This window comes from Felis catus, chromosome A1 (assembly GCF_018350175.1).
Source record: "Felis catus isolate Fca126 chromosome A1, F.catus_Fca126_mat1.0, whole genome shotgun sequence".
Lineage (NCBI taxonomy): Eukaryota > Metazoa > Chordata > Mammalia > Carnivora > Felidae > Felis > Felis catus.
Genome location: NC_058368.1, coordinates 9,531,782 through 9,547,655, shown reverse-complemented (window position 1 = coordinate 9,547,655; position 15,874 = coordinate 9,531,782). Strand labels below are relative to the sequence as shown.

At 40.2% G+C, this 15,874-nt stretch overlaps 1 protein-coding gene across 8 annotated transcripts in view; it reads left to right on the top strand.

Annotated features, from left to right (window-relative positions):
* Nucleotides 1-15,874, top strand: part of KATNAL1 (katanin catalytic subunit A1 like 1) — a 98,127-nt gene that overhangs the window by 40,847 nt on the left and 41,406 nt on the right. For 7 of the 8 annotated variants that reach the window (XM_045048656.1, XM_023250424.2, XM_023250425.2 and 4 more), the window contains 3 exons: nt 4,418-4,586; nt 13,241-13,368; nt 13,763-13,868. In XM_045048656.1, coding sequence (XP_044904591.1) covers nt 4,418-4,586; nt 13,241-13,368; nt 13,763-13,868 — 403 coding nt within the window. Of the gene's footprint in view, nt 1-1,794; nt 2,062-4,417; nt 4,587-13,240; nt 13,369-13,762; nt 13,869-15,874 lie in introns of all 8 variants that reach the window. The other variant, XM_045048715.1, reaches the window with a different exon arrangement.

The window sequence follows — 15,874 nt, the reverse complement described above, 5'->3', positions numbered from 1 at the left end:
GAATGAGTGAGATCATGACCTGAGCTGAGATCAAGAGTCAGACGCTTAACTGACGGAGCCACCCAGGTGCCCTGCAATGTTTTTGTGGCAGTAGTATACCCAGCATAGTTCTGTACTTATTAGGTAAACAATAAATATTTACTGATTTGAAAAAATAGCAGTCATATATATGAGAGTGGACATAAAATTCTTAATCATTAATGTTTGGTTTCAAATCATAAGTCCTCTCATTTCTATTTAAGCTTTCTTTACCTCCTGATTTCTTAACAGATAATTTCTCCTGGACTCAGAAGTCTCATATGTTGACTCCCAAGTTCTTACAGCCAAAATATCAGTATGAACTACTTGGAACTTATGTTTCTTATCTTTTTATTAGATATGGAGGAGTTGTTTTTCTGTTTATATAATTCTGGAGTTATGTAAGTTAATCTAATAGCAAAATAAGATTATTTTTCCTTCTTGTCCAGAAGTGAAATTTAAACAATCTGGATTATGTTCTTGGGCATGTATAGGACCTGTTCTAAATTACTTATTCTTATACCAGAATTCTAACAATGTATGAACAAACAAAAAAAATTAGAATAATGATGAAACAAAATGCTAGAAGAAATAGAGGTCAATGGGTAGGAATCTTAAGAAGGAGCCTATATAATAATTGGAGAAAACTGTGCTAGTATTGTAGACCCTGTTACTTAATATGGTGTGGAATGAAGGGTGTCTTCGAAAGAGGGCTTCTTCCCTTGACTTCTGGAACCATGGAAGAGTGGTGCTATAATACAGACAGTTCTCTTTCTGTTGCCTGATGTTTTATGGAGATTTGCCAGGCAGTAGTCTACTAGGTTCAACCGAGAATGTGGACTCTGAGCCCACGTCCCCTAGCACGTGCGTCTTTCTGGAACATGCCAAAAACTTTGTAGCAATTCTATAATTTCCCTTTTTAGGTGCCCGGATCTTTTACTTAGTGTTGTAGTATAATCAGATTTAAAATTTCATTAACTACTGAGCAGATAATGTAAATAATTCAAATTACGGACGGTATAAGGCGTCACAACACAATAGCTTCCATGGACCCCGCGAAGAGTTTACGATAAAGAACTGAACTATTGCTTTTGAAGATCCCCTATGAGCTCCTCTGCATTCCAGTCCCCTCCCTCCCCGTTCAGAGTTAGACACTGTCCTGGACTTGGGATTTATCATTCCCTTGCCTTTCTTTACTTTTAGTACACATATTTATGTCCCCAAACAGTATCCTATGTTGCTGTCTGTATGTGTCTTTTGAACCCACCTTTTCACTCACCATAATTGTCCTGAGATTCATCTAGTGTTGTTCCATGTGGTTATAATTCACATTCATGTGTATATTGTGAATTATATCATTATGTGAATATATATGCATTTGTTCTGATACTGGACAGTTGGGTTGTTTTCAGGTGTTTGCTGTTACAACTAGTGCTGATAAGAACATTTCCATAGAATATTGATACTTAATATAGCTTAGAAAGAGGAAACACTGGATTTTGGAACAAATTAGGCTTATTTGCCTATGACAGAAAGCGCATTTCTTTCCGTTTCTAGAGGGGAATCTAGGAGAACTGAGTATAGTGCAGACCTTCTAATCTTGTATCTGCAGGTCGATCAGATATTCTCTATCTGGGGAATACTGTAAGCTAGTACAGTGTCGTCTTCTCTTTGACCATCGGGGCAGAGGTTGGTGGTGCCGTGTAACCCTACTGAAGCCTCTTTTTAAACGAGACCAGTAAAAGAAGCCCCGAGACTTCTTTTTTTTCCCCTCAGCCTGGAAGCTGTCACTGAATCCTTAAATTGAAGCATGACATTGTGCAGTGATGCGCTAACGGAGGAAGTACAGAACGGAATCAAGGATGTCCTTTGGGAAGTTGCCAGGGTCTGTTACAAATGTAATATCCAACCGCAGCGAGATGGAACCGAAGACTTTTTCTCGGAGCACAGGCACCCTTTCCGTGAGGTTGCGGGTCTTGCCCCAAAGGCACCTCTGGCTTCTCCAGCAGTTTCGTTCAGACCGCGCATAAGCCCATCAGAACGGTGAGTGGCGGGACAAGGTCAGCGGCAGCGAACACTTGGGACGCAAGCCTGTGCGAGGGCTTCACATCATCCTTCTCACGGCACAGCCTGCCTGGGCTGGACGCGTGTGCCAACTGGACTGAAGCGGGACCCCTAAGCCACCGCTGGAGAGCAAGCCGAGGCGGGGGATGTGCCAGCCGCGAAGGCAGAAGAAACGTTTCGGGACTCACTACGGCTCAGCCCTGGGCGCTGAGGCCTCGCGGGCAAGCCCAGCAACTGACGAGCAGCTGTAGGGGACGGGCTTGCTGCTGGGGAGCAAAAGCTTCAGGCTGCCTGTGCCTCTAAAAAGCAGGCCCACAGACAACGACGGACTGTTTGCATAGCAGGCGCAGCTGCCACCAGAAGGGCGGATTTGACGTACGTCGTGCGTGGAAGAGAGCGCGGCTCTCCTTGTGTCGTCTTGGGCCTTCCCCGCGAGTCCGATTCAGGGAAGGCGTTTACGCACGCGCACATGCGCGCGCCCCAAAGTAAAGGGCGGCCCTGCTGCTTTCCGCTCCTTCAGCAAAACGGAGCAAACGCTCGGTCGAAAGATAGTTGTTGCAGTGAAATGCCGGGAACAGCGCGTAACGTTTTTGGTTGTCTTAAATCCGTCTCATCACAGTGTTGCTTTGTTGGCAGATGCTTAAGAGACTAAGCTTGCCCTCAACTGATAATGCAGTGATATCTTTGTATTTGAAAATGCCTTGTAACCAGTTCCTTTTCCGTGATGCCTTTCACAAGATTGCCCATTCATCTTTGTCTCCTCCTGGGGCCTAGCACACTAGTGGCTATATGCCTCCTAATAGGTGGTCAATAAATAATTATTGAGCTGAGTCAGCTCCGAGGATTCAGATGTCAGTGTGTAACAACCGAAGAGCCCTATCTTCTCTTATCCCAGCAGTTCCATGCGGCGGTCTCATTCCAACAGTCTGAAGATGCTGTATTAGACCTGCCATATGTCAACAGTTTTTTGTTTTTTTGTTTTTACCTCTGTTGCCTTAAGTTGGCATCCTTCCTGGCTTTTCGTCTGTTTTTCCGTGTTGCTGGGTTCTGAGTTATATACACGTATCACTTGTGATATCAGGGAGAGAGACTCCATGATGAGTTGGATGAATTGAAAGCATGAAGTTGGAAAAGGGATAATAATAGGTATGGCATATGGGTAAAAAAAAAGGAATACACATATGGGATCTCAAGGGCTACAAGTGAAGGCAGAGCAGTAGAGGGAGAAAAGATAGGAAAACAGAAGCAGAGACAGTCCAAGGAAGAAGAACCAAGAGATTAGGCACAGAGTGGACAGAGTCCCCGTAGCACCCAAAGAGAGATGCTAAATACTGTGCTAAGAAACCTTAGAGTTTCGCTATTTGAAGAGGAAGTGTTTTGCGTTACAGGGAACAAAATGCGTCCCTTGGTGCACATGCTTACTTTTATATCGTTGTCAAAACTTAAAAGACATTGAGGTATAATCGACATGCAACATTAGCGTCGGGTGTAGAACCTGACGATTCAGTATTTTTATATGTTGTGAAATGGGCTGCCGTGTGTCTAGTTAACATCCTTCGCCATACATGGGGCTCTGAGTTCTTCATTCACATCTGGGGGCCTGTGTAATTTGAACGGTCCTGTGATTTTTGGCACCTTCGATGCAAGAATAACATTTTCACACAAAAGTGAATTTGTATATGAAGAATTGCATTGTTTAACCCTACTGCTTATAATTTGATGAATGAAATGGTGGATTTTCCAGTACAGAAGCAGAGGAAACAATTTTGATTGAAATCAGTAAATTAAGTCAACTGCGCGAATAGTTGTATTTTGAATTCCTGTCCTTTCGGCTTTTAATGCTTTTGTAAAAGTTGACGTATAATTTACATGCAATGTGATATTAGTTTCAAATGCATTTGTTTTTTTTAAAAGTTACTTAGTTTGGGTTTAAGACAGTAATGAATAAAGTAATTGACTTTCCATTACACTATTAAGATTGTTAGGTGGAAATAGTCTGTATTGCCCTCTATTGGTGATTAATAGTTATTTTTGACAAAATAACTGCTGTTATACATATCATTTCTATGTACTTAAAAATTGTATCAACCAGTCTATTTTATAGAAAAGCACTATTGCTCCCCCCCCCCCGAAAAGTACTTTTAAGAACTGATCGAACAGTTGTAGCCATGAATTGGCAAAAGGGAAACGATGGTGTGCTCGCTTCGGCAGCACATATACTAAAAGGGAAACGATGGAGATTTAGGGCTTCTTGATTGAATAGTTTTATTGACTACGAGAGCGTCCAACTACTTTTGCCTTTGATTAATTTCCATTTTCATTTTTTTCCCGTCAGAGCTCCACCTCAGATAAGGCGTCCCAATCGAGAAGTAAGACCTCTGAGGAAAGAAATGCCCGGAGCGGGAGCCCGGGGACCTGTGGGCCGAGCACATCCTATATCGAAGAGTGAAAAACCCTCCACCAGTAGAGACAAGGATTATAGAGCAAAAGGAAGAGAGGATAAGGCAAGACTCTCTTTGTAACTCGTTCACTTGAGGCCCATGGCTTTGGGTGAATATTATCATGTCTTTCGGGTTTTCAGGGTACCCCCGGTTTTGACACGGAAGAGAGTGGAAAAACAAAAGTCTGATTCAGAACCCCAAGCAGTCTTTGCAATCTAAGCAGAACCCCGCAATGCTAATAACCTCAGAGGTGTATTTCAATAAAGACACGCAGATCTTTAGTAAAATGGGTCTTTGGGAGAAACACTCAAAATAAAGTTTCAAAACTTAAAATACATTTGAACAAGCATTCTGAATTAAAATGAGCAATAAATGAAAACAGTCGTAGGGGAAGGACTTAACGTGGATATCGTTTTTTTTTCTCTTAACGAGAGAATTTTCCTAGGTTGGGGTTCACTGTGTGCATTTACTTTATCTGGGAAATTCATCCGTGAATAAACATAGTACTAGGTGCGATTCTGTACTGCCTTTACAATGGACTTTAGAAACATGGGCTGAAGATAATCTTATAGAGTAGGGAGCCAGCCAGGATGATCTGACCCATCTTTTAGCTTTAGTTTTAGTGAAAACAAAATTAGATTTTTAGCGATAGCATTTCCCATTTCCATTGTGACGTCATAAATGAATGATGATGATTATTGAATTGCGACCAAGAAGTTGAACATTTTCCTAGCTAGAGATTCAGGATATGTCATCATGTCGATACCAGAACACTTACAATGAAAATATAACTTACCACTAATAGCAAGTTGTTATCCTTAAAGATTAGATGCTGTGTTGGAATATTTTTATGATGTATGATTTCAGTTAGTAGATAAGGACTCTGCACAGACCACCTTCCTAGGCCTTGTGTCTGGTAGGATACAACCGGTGTTTTTGGAGTATTTCTGTTCATGAGCTAGATTCAGAGATAGATTCTACTTGTCTGCCTCGCTAGGACACAGCAAAGGAATTAGATATTTTTACACTGATAATTTGTCGGAGCTATTATACCATAAAACAGTAAGTGATTCCATCTCCGATCCTTCTTGGGATTCATGAGGGACACCAATAAATTAATTAATTGTTCCTGCTGGCGAAATTGTACTGTTTTCCCCCCATTATCAAAAGCCATCTGAATGGATACTTAAAAATCTCTATGTTATCTGTCATTTTTGTTTCTTTCCTTGTTCTTCATTTTGTCAGTTAACCCTGGCGTGCACTTTGGAACATAAAGTAGGGGCTAAAGTCCAACCCTCACTCTGCTCCTAGCTTTCAGGAAAACTTTTAGAACTGCGTGAGGAAATGCCAGGCTTTCACCGTAATTTCACATAACGCAAGAGAATAACCTTGGTCTTGGTTTCTTTGGATGCTTCCTTGCTGGGCACCATTCAGAGCAATTAGACATTAATCCATGAAACCATCCCATGAAGTAGGTAGTCCTCTTTTTCCCATTTTACAAATGAAGAAACCGAGGGAGAGAGCCGAAGTACCTAGCCCCAGGTCATAGATTACGGAATGGAGCTTGGAATGGAATTTGTGAAGTCACAGATCTTTTTCCTCTTTATTTTAGGATTTTTTCATGTTATGGAATATCCCTACCAAACTAGATTAAAAATATGGATTGGATTTGAAAAGAGTCCCGGAACAATTAAATACATGTTGATTTTTAATGTGATTCGTCAGCAAAGAACAAAGCAATGAGGCAGCATTTGTTGAATGTCAGATTTTTCTGGAGATTGCAAATTGTCTTTCTCTTAAAAAGTTCCAAATAATTTTCTAAATCCTATTCTTTCACTGACATGTAAGTACTCAGAATGCCACTGGAAAGTAAGCCCTTTATTTTTTTAAAAAGAGAACTCTACAGTTGTTTGAAGATAAAAGATGTCTTCTGAGTCACTCTGGACACAAAAGGGACTACGATTAAGAAAAACGAATGCAAAGTTTATTAGTATTTGAAAAGCGTACGTGGTTCAGTTATGATCGTTGTAAGCACTCAAATACCCATTAGAATACCATGTCCCTAAAACTCACTGAGTGTGATAGGGTTCGAGGAAGTTTAGGTGAAACTGCTTTTGAAAGCTAATTTGAAAATGAGTACCTTGTATTGGATGCCTCCTCAGAGATATTTTGGTTCCCAGTGCTGTTGGTTTTTTAAAATTAGTTTTGTGTATTGCAACCAGCTTTTTTTTCTTTTTTTTTTTTTTTTAAAGGAGAGTAGCCTAGAGAATTCAGAATGCATTGGCGATAGTAAGGACACTATTATTTTGAGGAAAAGTAGTTACATGAATATGTATAAAAATTATATAATTGTATATTTGTATACAGTAGCTCATGATGTCAGATGAATTTGTACTTCAACGCTTAACTTTATAGATGTAAAAAAAAAAAAAAAGTGAGGACATGAGAAATTCTGTACCTCACCCAAGATTCTCAGTATCGTTGGATGTTTGAAGCTTTATATATATGGTGGCTTACTTAATTCCTATAAGTTTCTGTGACCTCAGCATTATTTCCCCTGTTCTACATATGAAGAAATTGAGGCACCAGCATCGCACCTGCACAAGTCGGTGCGGGAACTAGGAGTTGAACTCTTTGAACACCTGGGCTTTTAATCGGTATGCTATGCAGCCTCTTGTTTGAAAACGCTTACTGTCTTGTTTTAATGTATCACGGATGCCTTTTTTTTTTTTTATTTTTTTTTTTCAACGTTTATTTATTTTTGGGACAGAGAGAGAGAGACAGAGCATGAACGGGGGAGGGGCAGAGAGAGAGGGAGACACAGAATCGGAAGCAGGCTCCAGGCCCTGAGCCATCAGCCCAGAGCCCGACGCGGGGCTCGAACTCCCGGACCGCGAGATCGTGACCTGGCTGAAGTTGGTTAAGACTGCGCCACCCAGGCGCCCCACGGATGCCTTTTATAAGATTTTCCAGCTCCTTTTCTGAGAGTGATTAAGCACCCCCCATCCTCCCCCCCCCCCCCCCCCCCCGCTCTTTTTTTAAAACTGTTGACAGGTTTCCAGTGAGGTCCAAGCTTAAAAATACTGGTTTTTAACCAGTAACCATCACTGTGTATGGTGATCTGTTGTTCAGCCCTTACAGTTTTTCTCTCCCGGAGGTCCACAGACTCATCATAAGCCAGTTTGTTACCCTGTTTACTTAACACACCTTTATTGTGTGCGTACTTTGTATTAGTCATACTTTGCAGGGACTGGGAATACAGACTCTAGTAAAGTGTGACTCCTGACCTCACGCTGATTATTTTCTTATTGATGAGAGGGAGTCAGAAGAATCAGTTCACCTTTACAGCTATATTTGTCAGTCTTATTTGAATGTACCTGAGAACGTTCGATGTATTATTATTTCTTTTTAAAGATTTTTGTCTTTTCTAAGTAATCTCTATACCCAACAGGGGGCTCAAGCCCACAACTCTGAGATCAAGAGTCACGTGCTCCACCAGTTGAGCCGGCCAGGTGCCCCTTGATGTATTATGATTTAACTGTTTAAACCTCGGGTCGGTATAGAAATAGGCGCAGAAATAATAAATGCATTTTTTTATTGAAAAAAGATGGTTTAAAAATATTAGGTAGCAGAGGAAATGCTTTTGTACTACAACCGAAAATAAGTTTAATTCATAAAACTCTGATTCTCAAGTATTTTCAGACTATGGCTCTATGGTGAATTAACTCTCAGTGAAATGAACAGTGCTTCCATTATGATCTCCTGATGAAAGCTGTATATGCTTTTAAATAGAATTCAGAATAAAGCATGGTAAATTATATTAATAGAATTAATTTAAAATTATTATATGTCAATGACTTTATTTCATTGACTTACATGTAACAAATGACCCTTTTTGACTCCCTTCCTTATCATCCCTGAGTAAGTGTAGGGATGTCTGGATGTCTGATGTGGAGAGATGTTATAAACTGGGTTGAGAGCTGTTGATGGGTCCTTGTACAGATGAACAGTGACTTGAAGAAAACTTTTTTTTTCCTTGAAGGAAAGGATACCATCATATGGGTGCTATTTGACGAACGATGATCATCTAACTAGTAGTGTACTGGTCAACGTTCAGTAACTAGTTTCCTGAAAATGTGTGTGTATATACACATTCACACATTTGTTATAAATCTGATGTTAAGGATGTGTAGCACATCATTACAGATCGTAAAATATATCTAGTACGATTATTGTAAATTTTGTAGAGCTAACGGACTCTCACACAAGGCCTCTGCTGATTTTTTCTAATCTTGTGTCTGTGGCCAACCTATGGTTGCAGTTAACAGATGAAGAGAAACGTAGTTCTGACATGAACGTTGGGTGGTATTTTTTTTTCATTAACGAGGAAGATGAAAGTGTAACAATAGGAATGTATGTGGGTAGTTCATTCATTCATCAGGTATTTGAGCAACTTCGATGAATCGGATCATGGCTTTCAGATACCGGAAAAATATTTCCTTAATTTCTGCGCTATTTATGAAGTAACAACTGCGGAAATGACATACTTTTAAGTTTCACCTGCATTAACATTCCCCCCCCCCCCTTATTTTCTTAAGTCTAGACTGTTAACAAAACAATCAAGCCCCGATTTATACCATCAGCTGATTTCTGTACTATAAGTACTCCTATGACCGATTCCAAACTACTGGCGTGATGTTGCTGACCTCAGTTGAGATGAACTTAGACATCACTGGGACTGTGGGCCAGTGGCTTTTTATTACTAATTAGCTAGTAATTCTGATGTTGGGTAGCTCACCACCTAACAAGAGCAATGACCCCTTTGTTAGACAGAACCCATTGTTAGAAAATTGTTTTGCTGATCTGAAATTTATATCCTTTGTCACTTTCTATTGGTCCTAGTTCTTTCTTTTAGAATAAGATAGAGGAGATGGAGGTGAACAGGTCAGTTGGTCATGTGGGTCCGTTAGTGTTTTCTTCTTTACCTTAAATGTCTCTGGTGTCCTTGATTCTCCTCTATATGATGTGGTTTTTCAATCCTTTCTCACCCTGGGTATCCTTCTCTGGGTCTAATTCACTTGTCACCTGAAACGCAAGACTCAGAGCTGTAACTGACCATCTTCCACTTCATCTGCCCGTGTGGGGAGGCACACAATAAAATGCAAAAACCGTTGTTTGTGCTTTAGGCCAAGCTGTGTTATTAATGGACTCTATCTAATATTGGGTTAGTTGCTAATTTTAGCCTCATTTCTTTTTTCAAATAGAATGATGAGCCAATACTAATGAAAGATCATTAACAAATCTTTCTTGATAAGGGTAATTGAGATGTTAGCAAAAAGATACTAAAATATTTTGAGGAAAAAGGGCTGTTAGACTTCATGCTAAATATCAGATTCTTGCTAGTGTTGACCTTTGTCAATTAATGTGAAAATCTAAGCAAAGAATTCTAAGATCATTTCAGTGTTACTGCAGCTAGTATTGTTATCATTAATAAACTGTACAGGTAATAATATCTTGGGTGAGGTTATCTTAGTTGCCTGAAAACTCAGTCCCTTTTAGGTATTACAGTTAGTCTAGCCCATGAACTGAAACTACAGTTACTTATATTTGATATCCCTATTCCAGGTTAGCTGGGTATTTGTTTTGAAGGATAATGGTCACCCATTTTGTTGATTTCTCAATGTAACCAAACGATTTACTTTTAGTTTCCCTAATTTTTTTTTTCAATAACCTCACCATTTTGATTTGTAAAAGTTCCTAGAATCTTTTTTGCTTAATTTGTACTCAGATCTCATCTCTACCTTTGGTAAACTTTGGATTCTAGGGCAGGTCATTTGACTGGCTTACACCCGTATTTCCTCTTCTGCGAATTAAGAGGCTTGACCTTGAGTAGTGTAATAGAGGCTTTTCTTTCTCTGCTTCTTCTCCTCCCTCCACCCCATCCTTTTCCCACATGGTAGGCAGAAGGAGCATTTAAAAATGTAAATCGGATCCTGTTACTTCCCTATCGAACACATTTCAGAAATTTCCCCGTGCACTTAGAATAAAATCCAAACTCCTCACTGTGACCTGCAGGGGCCTAGGTGAGCTGGCCCCTGCCTTCCTCTCCAATCTGTTTTATTTGCTCAGTACCTTTTAGCCACCCTGACCACCCACATTTTTCGTAGCATTTCGCAGTTTATGATTATGTGTGTTTTTGTTTTGTTTACTTGTTACTTATTTCCCCTACCAGACTAGATGCTCAATGAGGGCGGATAGTGTATATGCATTCACCGATAAAACCTACTGCACAATGAAATGTGTTAGACAGATGCTCACGTATTTATTATTCTTAAAAATCCTCTGATTTCTGTTACTTTCAGATAAGTGTACAGCTTTTTCTTTCTCTTGGTAGTATTTATCAAGTCTTTCCTACCACTTGGACATTCATATTAAAATGGATGTCTACCTACATTTTTTAATAGTAATTTTTTGGTAGGTCTTAAATTACGATGCCATTTCAAGACTTAAGTCTCAGATATATCAGTTTCTGTTGCATTCTTTAGTTGATTTATTTCTAGAAGAGGTGTTTTTTTTTTTTTTTTAAGTTTATTTATTTTGAGAGAGAAAGAGAGCACGAGCAGGGGAGGGGAAGAGAGAGAGAATCCCAAGTGCAGAGCCGGATGCGGGGCTTGAACCCACAAACTGTGAGATCATGACCTGAGCTGAAGTCAAGAGCTGGATGCTCAACAGACTGAGCCCTAGAAGAGTTTTTAAAGGGATTAGTTTCTGGTGATTTGTTTGCATGTGGCTTTGTAACTGTGCCCTACCTGTATTACAAAATGTGATTCTAGGCCGAGCTCATTTTAATTTGTAGATGTAACGTTTGTTGTGTAGGTATGCCAGAAATTTACTCTTTTTTTTTTTTAATGTTTATTTATTTTTGAGAGAGGGAGAGAGACAGAGACAGAGCACAAGAAGGGGAGGGGCGGAGACAGAGGGAGACACAGAATCCGAAGCAGGCTCCAGGCTCTGAGCTGTCAGCACAGAGCCCCATGCAGTGCTTGAACTCATGAACTGTGGGATCATGACCTGAGCTGAAATTGGATGCTTAACTGACTGAGCCACCCAGGCGCCCCGAAATTTACTCTTTTTCATAGTGTCAATATTGATATCTATCATCTGAAATACAAGAATCTTTCTGAAAATTCAGCTTGATAGTGTCACTGTGCTACCTAGAAACAGAAAATTATTCATTTTTTGGGTCGAGTCACCAAGATTACTATTTGGTCATTTACCTAGTGGCTTAATGAACTAGAGCATTTGCCCAAAGGGAGCCATTTAGTCCCCTGTCGGCACTTATGGTCAAGCCTATGGTGTATCTCAGATGAAGTGTGGTAGGAGGGGTTCATTGCTGTTCTCTCCCTTCAGATTTAAGCTTAGGATATTGACTCATTTTTTGACTACTTTCCCTTTCGTTTTTGTATTAGACAGTAACTGTGGGGCTGAAGCTCTGGGGAGGTATTTGGCTCTGTCCCCTGACGTCGTTCCATTGGTTGAACTATCTCTAGCAACTGAGCACGTTTCATTTCAAGCTCTTCAAAGCTGAGTAAATCTTGGCAGAACCCCATAGAAAACAGAGCATGTAATTCTTTTTTTAAAGCCACCATATTATTAAATGAAGAATTGGGGTAAAGTATATTGCTTTAGTGGTCTTAATAGCACCACTTAAAAAGGTCCTTTTACCATTATCACTACAATGACTTTATGATGTGGTCCAAGGACCTTACTAGGAAGAAACCCCTGAATCCTGAGGGGTGCTTAGAGTAACAGGGAAAAGGCTTTGTAAGAAGCAGTTCAGAGTCCCAACTCTTTCCCTATATGCAGCCTCTTCTTGGTTGCTTTGAAGGATGTCATAGTTTGTAAAGCTCTTAAGCTGTAAGCTGACTCCATTAGGCATGAGATGGTCTGATGTTGTGCAAAGGGCACGGGTTCGGGGAGTCAGGAAGAGATGCATTAAAATCTCTACTCTGCCATTTAATAATTATGGGTGATTAAGTTATTTCACCTGAGTCCTAGGTCCTCATTTTAAAAATAAGGATAATAATACCTACCTTGTTGTGAGTATATGTGAGATTTATTGGCAGGTAGTAGGTTCTCAGTGAATTAAGGTTGTTTTGTCCTCTGCATTAATAGTCTGTGTATTCTCTGGTGGTGGTGGAAATTCCCTGCATCCACAAATTCAGAAATATCTAGCAAGGGTCATTTTAGTCTTACTTGCAACTGTCCGTCCACGGATGTAAATTTGAAGGAGTGGATAATAAAGTTGACCAATTCATCTGTTTCTGAGGAAATGAACAAGGAAGGGTGGCATTTGGGTAATCAGAAAAGGCTATCTTAAAATAACAAAAAAATTATTTAAAATGATCACATTATAATATTTTGAAACTCAGTGATGTTAATTAAAATTATCTTTTTTTGTGTGTTTTTAAAAAATGTTTATTTATTTTGAGAGAAAGAGTGCATGTGTCAGGAGGGGGCAGAGAGAAAGAGAGAGGGAATCGCAAGCAGGCTCTGAGTTGTCGGCACAGAGCCCAATGCGGGGCTCGATCCCACAAACCGTGAGATCATGACCTGAGCCAAAATCTAGAGTTGGACGTTCAACCAACTGAGCCACCCAGCCGCCCCTAAAATGATCTTTTGTTATTGAACAGTACTGTTTTTATATCTGTCTCCAGGGAAGGAAGAATATGCAAGACGGTGCAAGTGATGGTGAAATTCCCAAATTTGATGGTGCGGGCTATGATAAGGATCTGGTAGAAACTCTTGAGAGAGACATCGTATCCAGGAATCCTAGCATTCATTGGTTAGTCTTTAAGTTCTTAAATTAAAGTAGCAGAGAAAACACGTTACTGGGTGGCCCGGTGTGAGTCTTTTCTTATTATCCATTAATCTTCCTGACTGTGACTTCATGCCTAATATATGAGTGTGTAGGATTGACAGGACAATTCTTTCAAAATATAACCAAGACATTTTACGTGTTAATTTGATGTTGCCATAACTGATGAAGGTTGTTAATTGAATAACATGTCCTAATTAATAACTGCCATATGTTTTCACTGATCATTTTATGCAGTATTAATTAAATCATGTTCTTAATGTAATAATAACTTCATAAATAAAAAATTTAAAAGAATTAGTATTGCCCATAAGTCAGAGGTGTCCTTGAATAAACACGAAACTTTGCTGTCGTTGCAAAGGGATGACATAGCAGATTTGGAAGAAGCTAAGAAGTTGCTCAGGGAAGCTGTTGTTCTGCCAATGTGGATGCCTGACTTTTTCAAAGGGATTAGAAGGCCGTGGAAGGTGAGCATGTATTCAAATAAAATAGGTATAAAAATGTGGCTTACGTGATAATGAAAGACACCATTGTGGTTTCTTTATGTGTTTGTTAGCACAGTGAGTAAAAGCTGGAGGAGGTTTGTGTACCCCCTAAATACCTGGATTTGAATTTGTAGTTGAGGTGTGTTGCCTCTGCACGGCAAGAGAGGGACAGAGTGTTGAAATTACCGTCTTCAGTTAAGTCACGCCCCTCAGGTTTGCCAAGCTAGGGATTAGCTTTAAGAATTTTCTAGATGTCTGTTTCTGTAGATAAAAAAATTAAGAAGCAAATTAAAGAGTCTATTTATTTATTTATTTGGTAATCTGTACACCTCACCTGGGGCTCAGACTCAACGATCTCAAGGTCAGGAGTTGCATGCTCTTCCAACAGAGCCAGCCAGGTGCCCCTAAACAGCAGGTAATCTCATAGAATAAGTGCTTGATCAAATAAATGCCTTTCTAAAAGTTGACGTATTTCTCACTGTTAATTATCTTGGTCACTTCAATTAAGCATGGTATAATTCTTTTTTTTTTTTTTTTTAATTTTTTTTTCAACGTTTATTTATTTTTGGGACAGAGAGAGACAGAGCATGAACGGGGGAGGGGCAGAGAGAGAGGGAGACACAGAATCGGAAACAGGCTCCAGGCTCCGAGCCGTCAGCCCAGAGCCCGACGCGGGGCTCGAACTCCCGGACCGCGAGATCGTGACCTGGCTGAAGTCGGCCGCTTAACCGACTGCGCCGCCCAGGCGCCCCTAAGCATGGTATAATTCTAAGACATGCCCTCTACTTTAGATTAAAAAGTCTGCCCAGGGCCAGTTCCCAAGTCCACTGCTTTTATTTTGGCATCTTAAAAAAGAACCTTCTGACAATGGCTGCCTGGAACTTTGTTTGGTCTTAGTCACAGGCAAATCTGACTGGTGGAGTGAAATAAAACCATGATCTTACTTTGCCCTTCTGAATTACGTAGGAAGGTCTGTTTCTCTTCTCAATATCTCTTTCTCTTTGGACATGCCTTACAGTAAAGAAGAGGAGAAATTGTGTATTTACACAAATAGCTTGGAATACCCATAGCATTTTGATTGTCTTCTACAATTTAAAAACTTTTGTGGACTGTTACAAATCTACCAAATGTTGGTAACATATTACTGTATATTCCCTTTTTATTGTAACTGTTAAAACAATATTTAAAAGAGAGAAAAGTAGGTATTTAAAAGTAGGTATTTAAAGGAGGTTTAAGGGGCGCCTGGGTGGCTCAGTCGGTTAAGTGGCCGACTTCGGCTCAGGTCATGATCTCGCGGTCCGTGAGTTCGAGCCCCGCGTCGGGCTCTGTGCTGACAGCTCAGAGCCTGGAGCCTGCTTCAGATTCTGTGTCTCCCTCTCTCTGACCCTCCCCCGTTCATGCTCTGTCTCTCTCTGTCTCAAAAATAAATTAAAAAAACGTTAAAAAAAAATAAAAGAGCTTTAAGACAGCAGGAATAGTAGGCATAAACCCACCTATCACTATGAGCCCTGTAAATCTTTTTTTTATAAAGTTTATTTATTTATTTTGAGAGAAAGAGAGCAAGCGGGGGGTGGGGAGGGGCAGAGAGAGAGAGGGAGAGAGAATCCCAAGTGGACTCAGTGCTGTCAGCGTGGAGCCTGACGAAGGGCTTGAACTCAAAAACTGTGGGATCATGACCCGAGCTGAAATCAAGAGTTGGAGGCTTAACCGACTGAGTCACCCAGGCGCCCCAAGCTCTGTAAGTCTTTAGCAGGAGGGTGATTTGCAAACGTAGAAAGATCACCTTGACCAGAAGTATGGAGGATGGACTGGAGATGGGCATAGATGGATATAGACGAGGAATCTGATTAAGAGGGTGTTGCACCAGTCGAGCTGAACAGTGAGGACCTGAACAAAGGCATTTGTTATTTGGCCAGTGAACAATGGGTGGATTTATGAGATATATAAAAGATATGACTAATAGTTTTAGGGATGAGGAAGAGGGACAA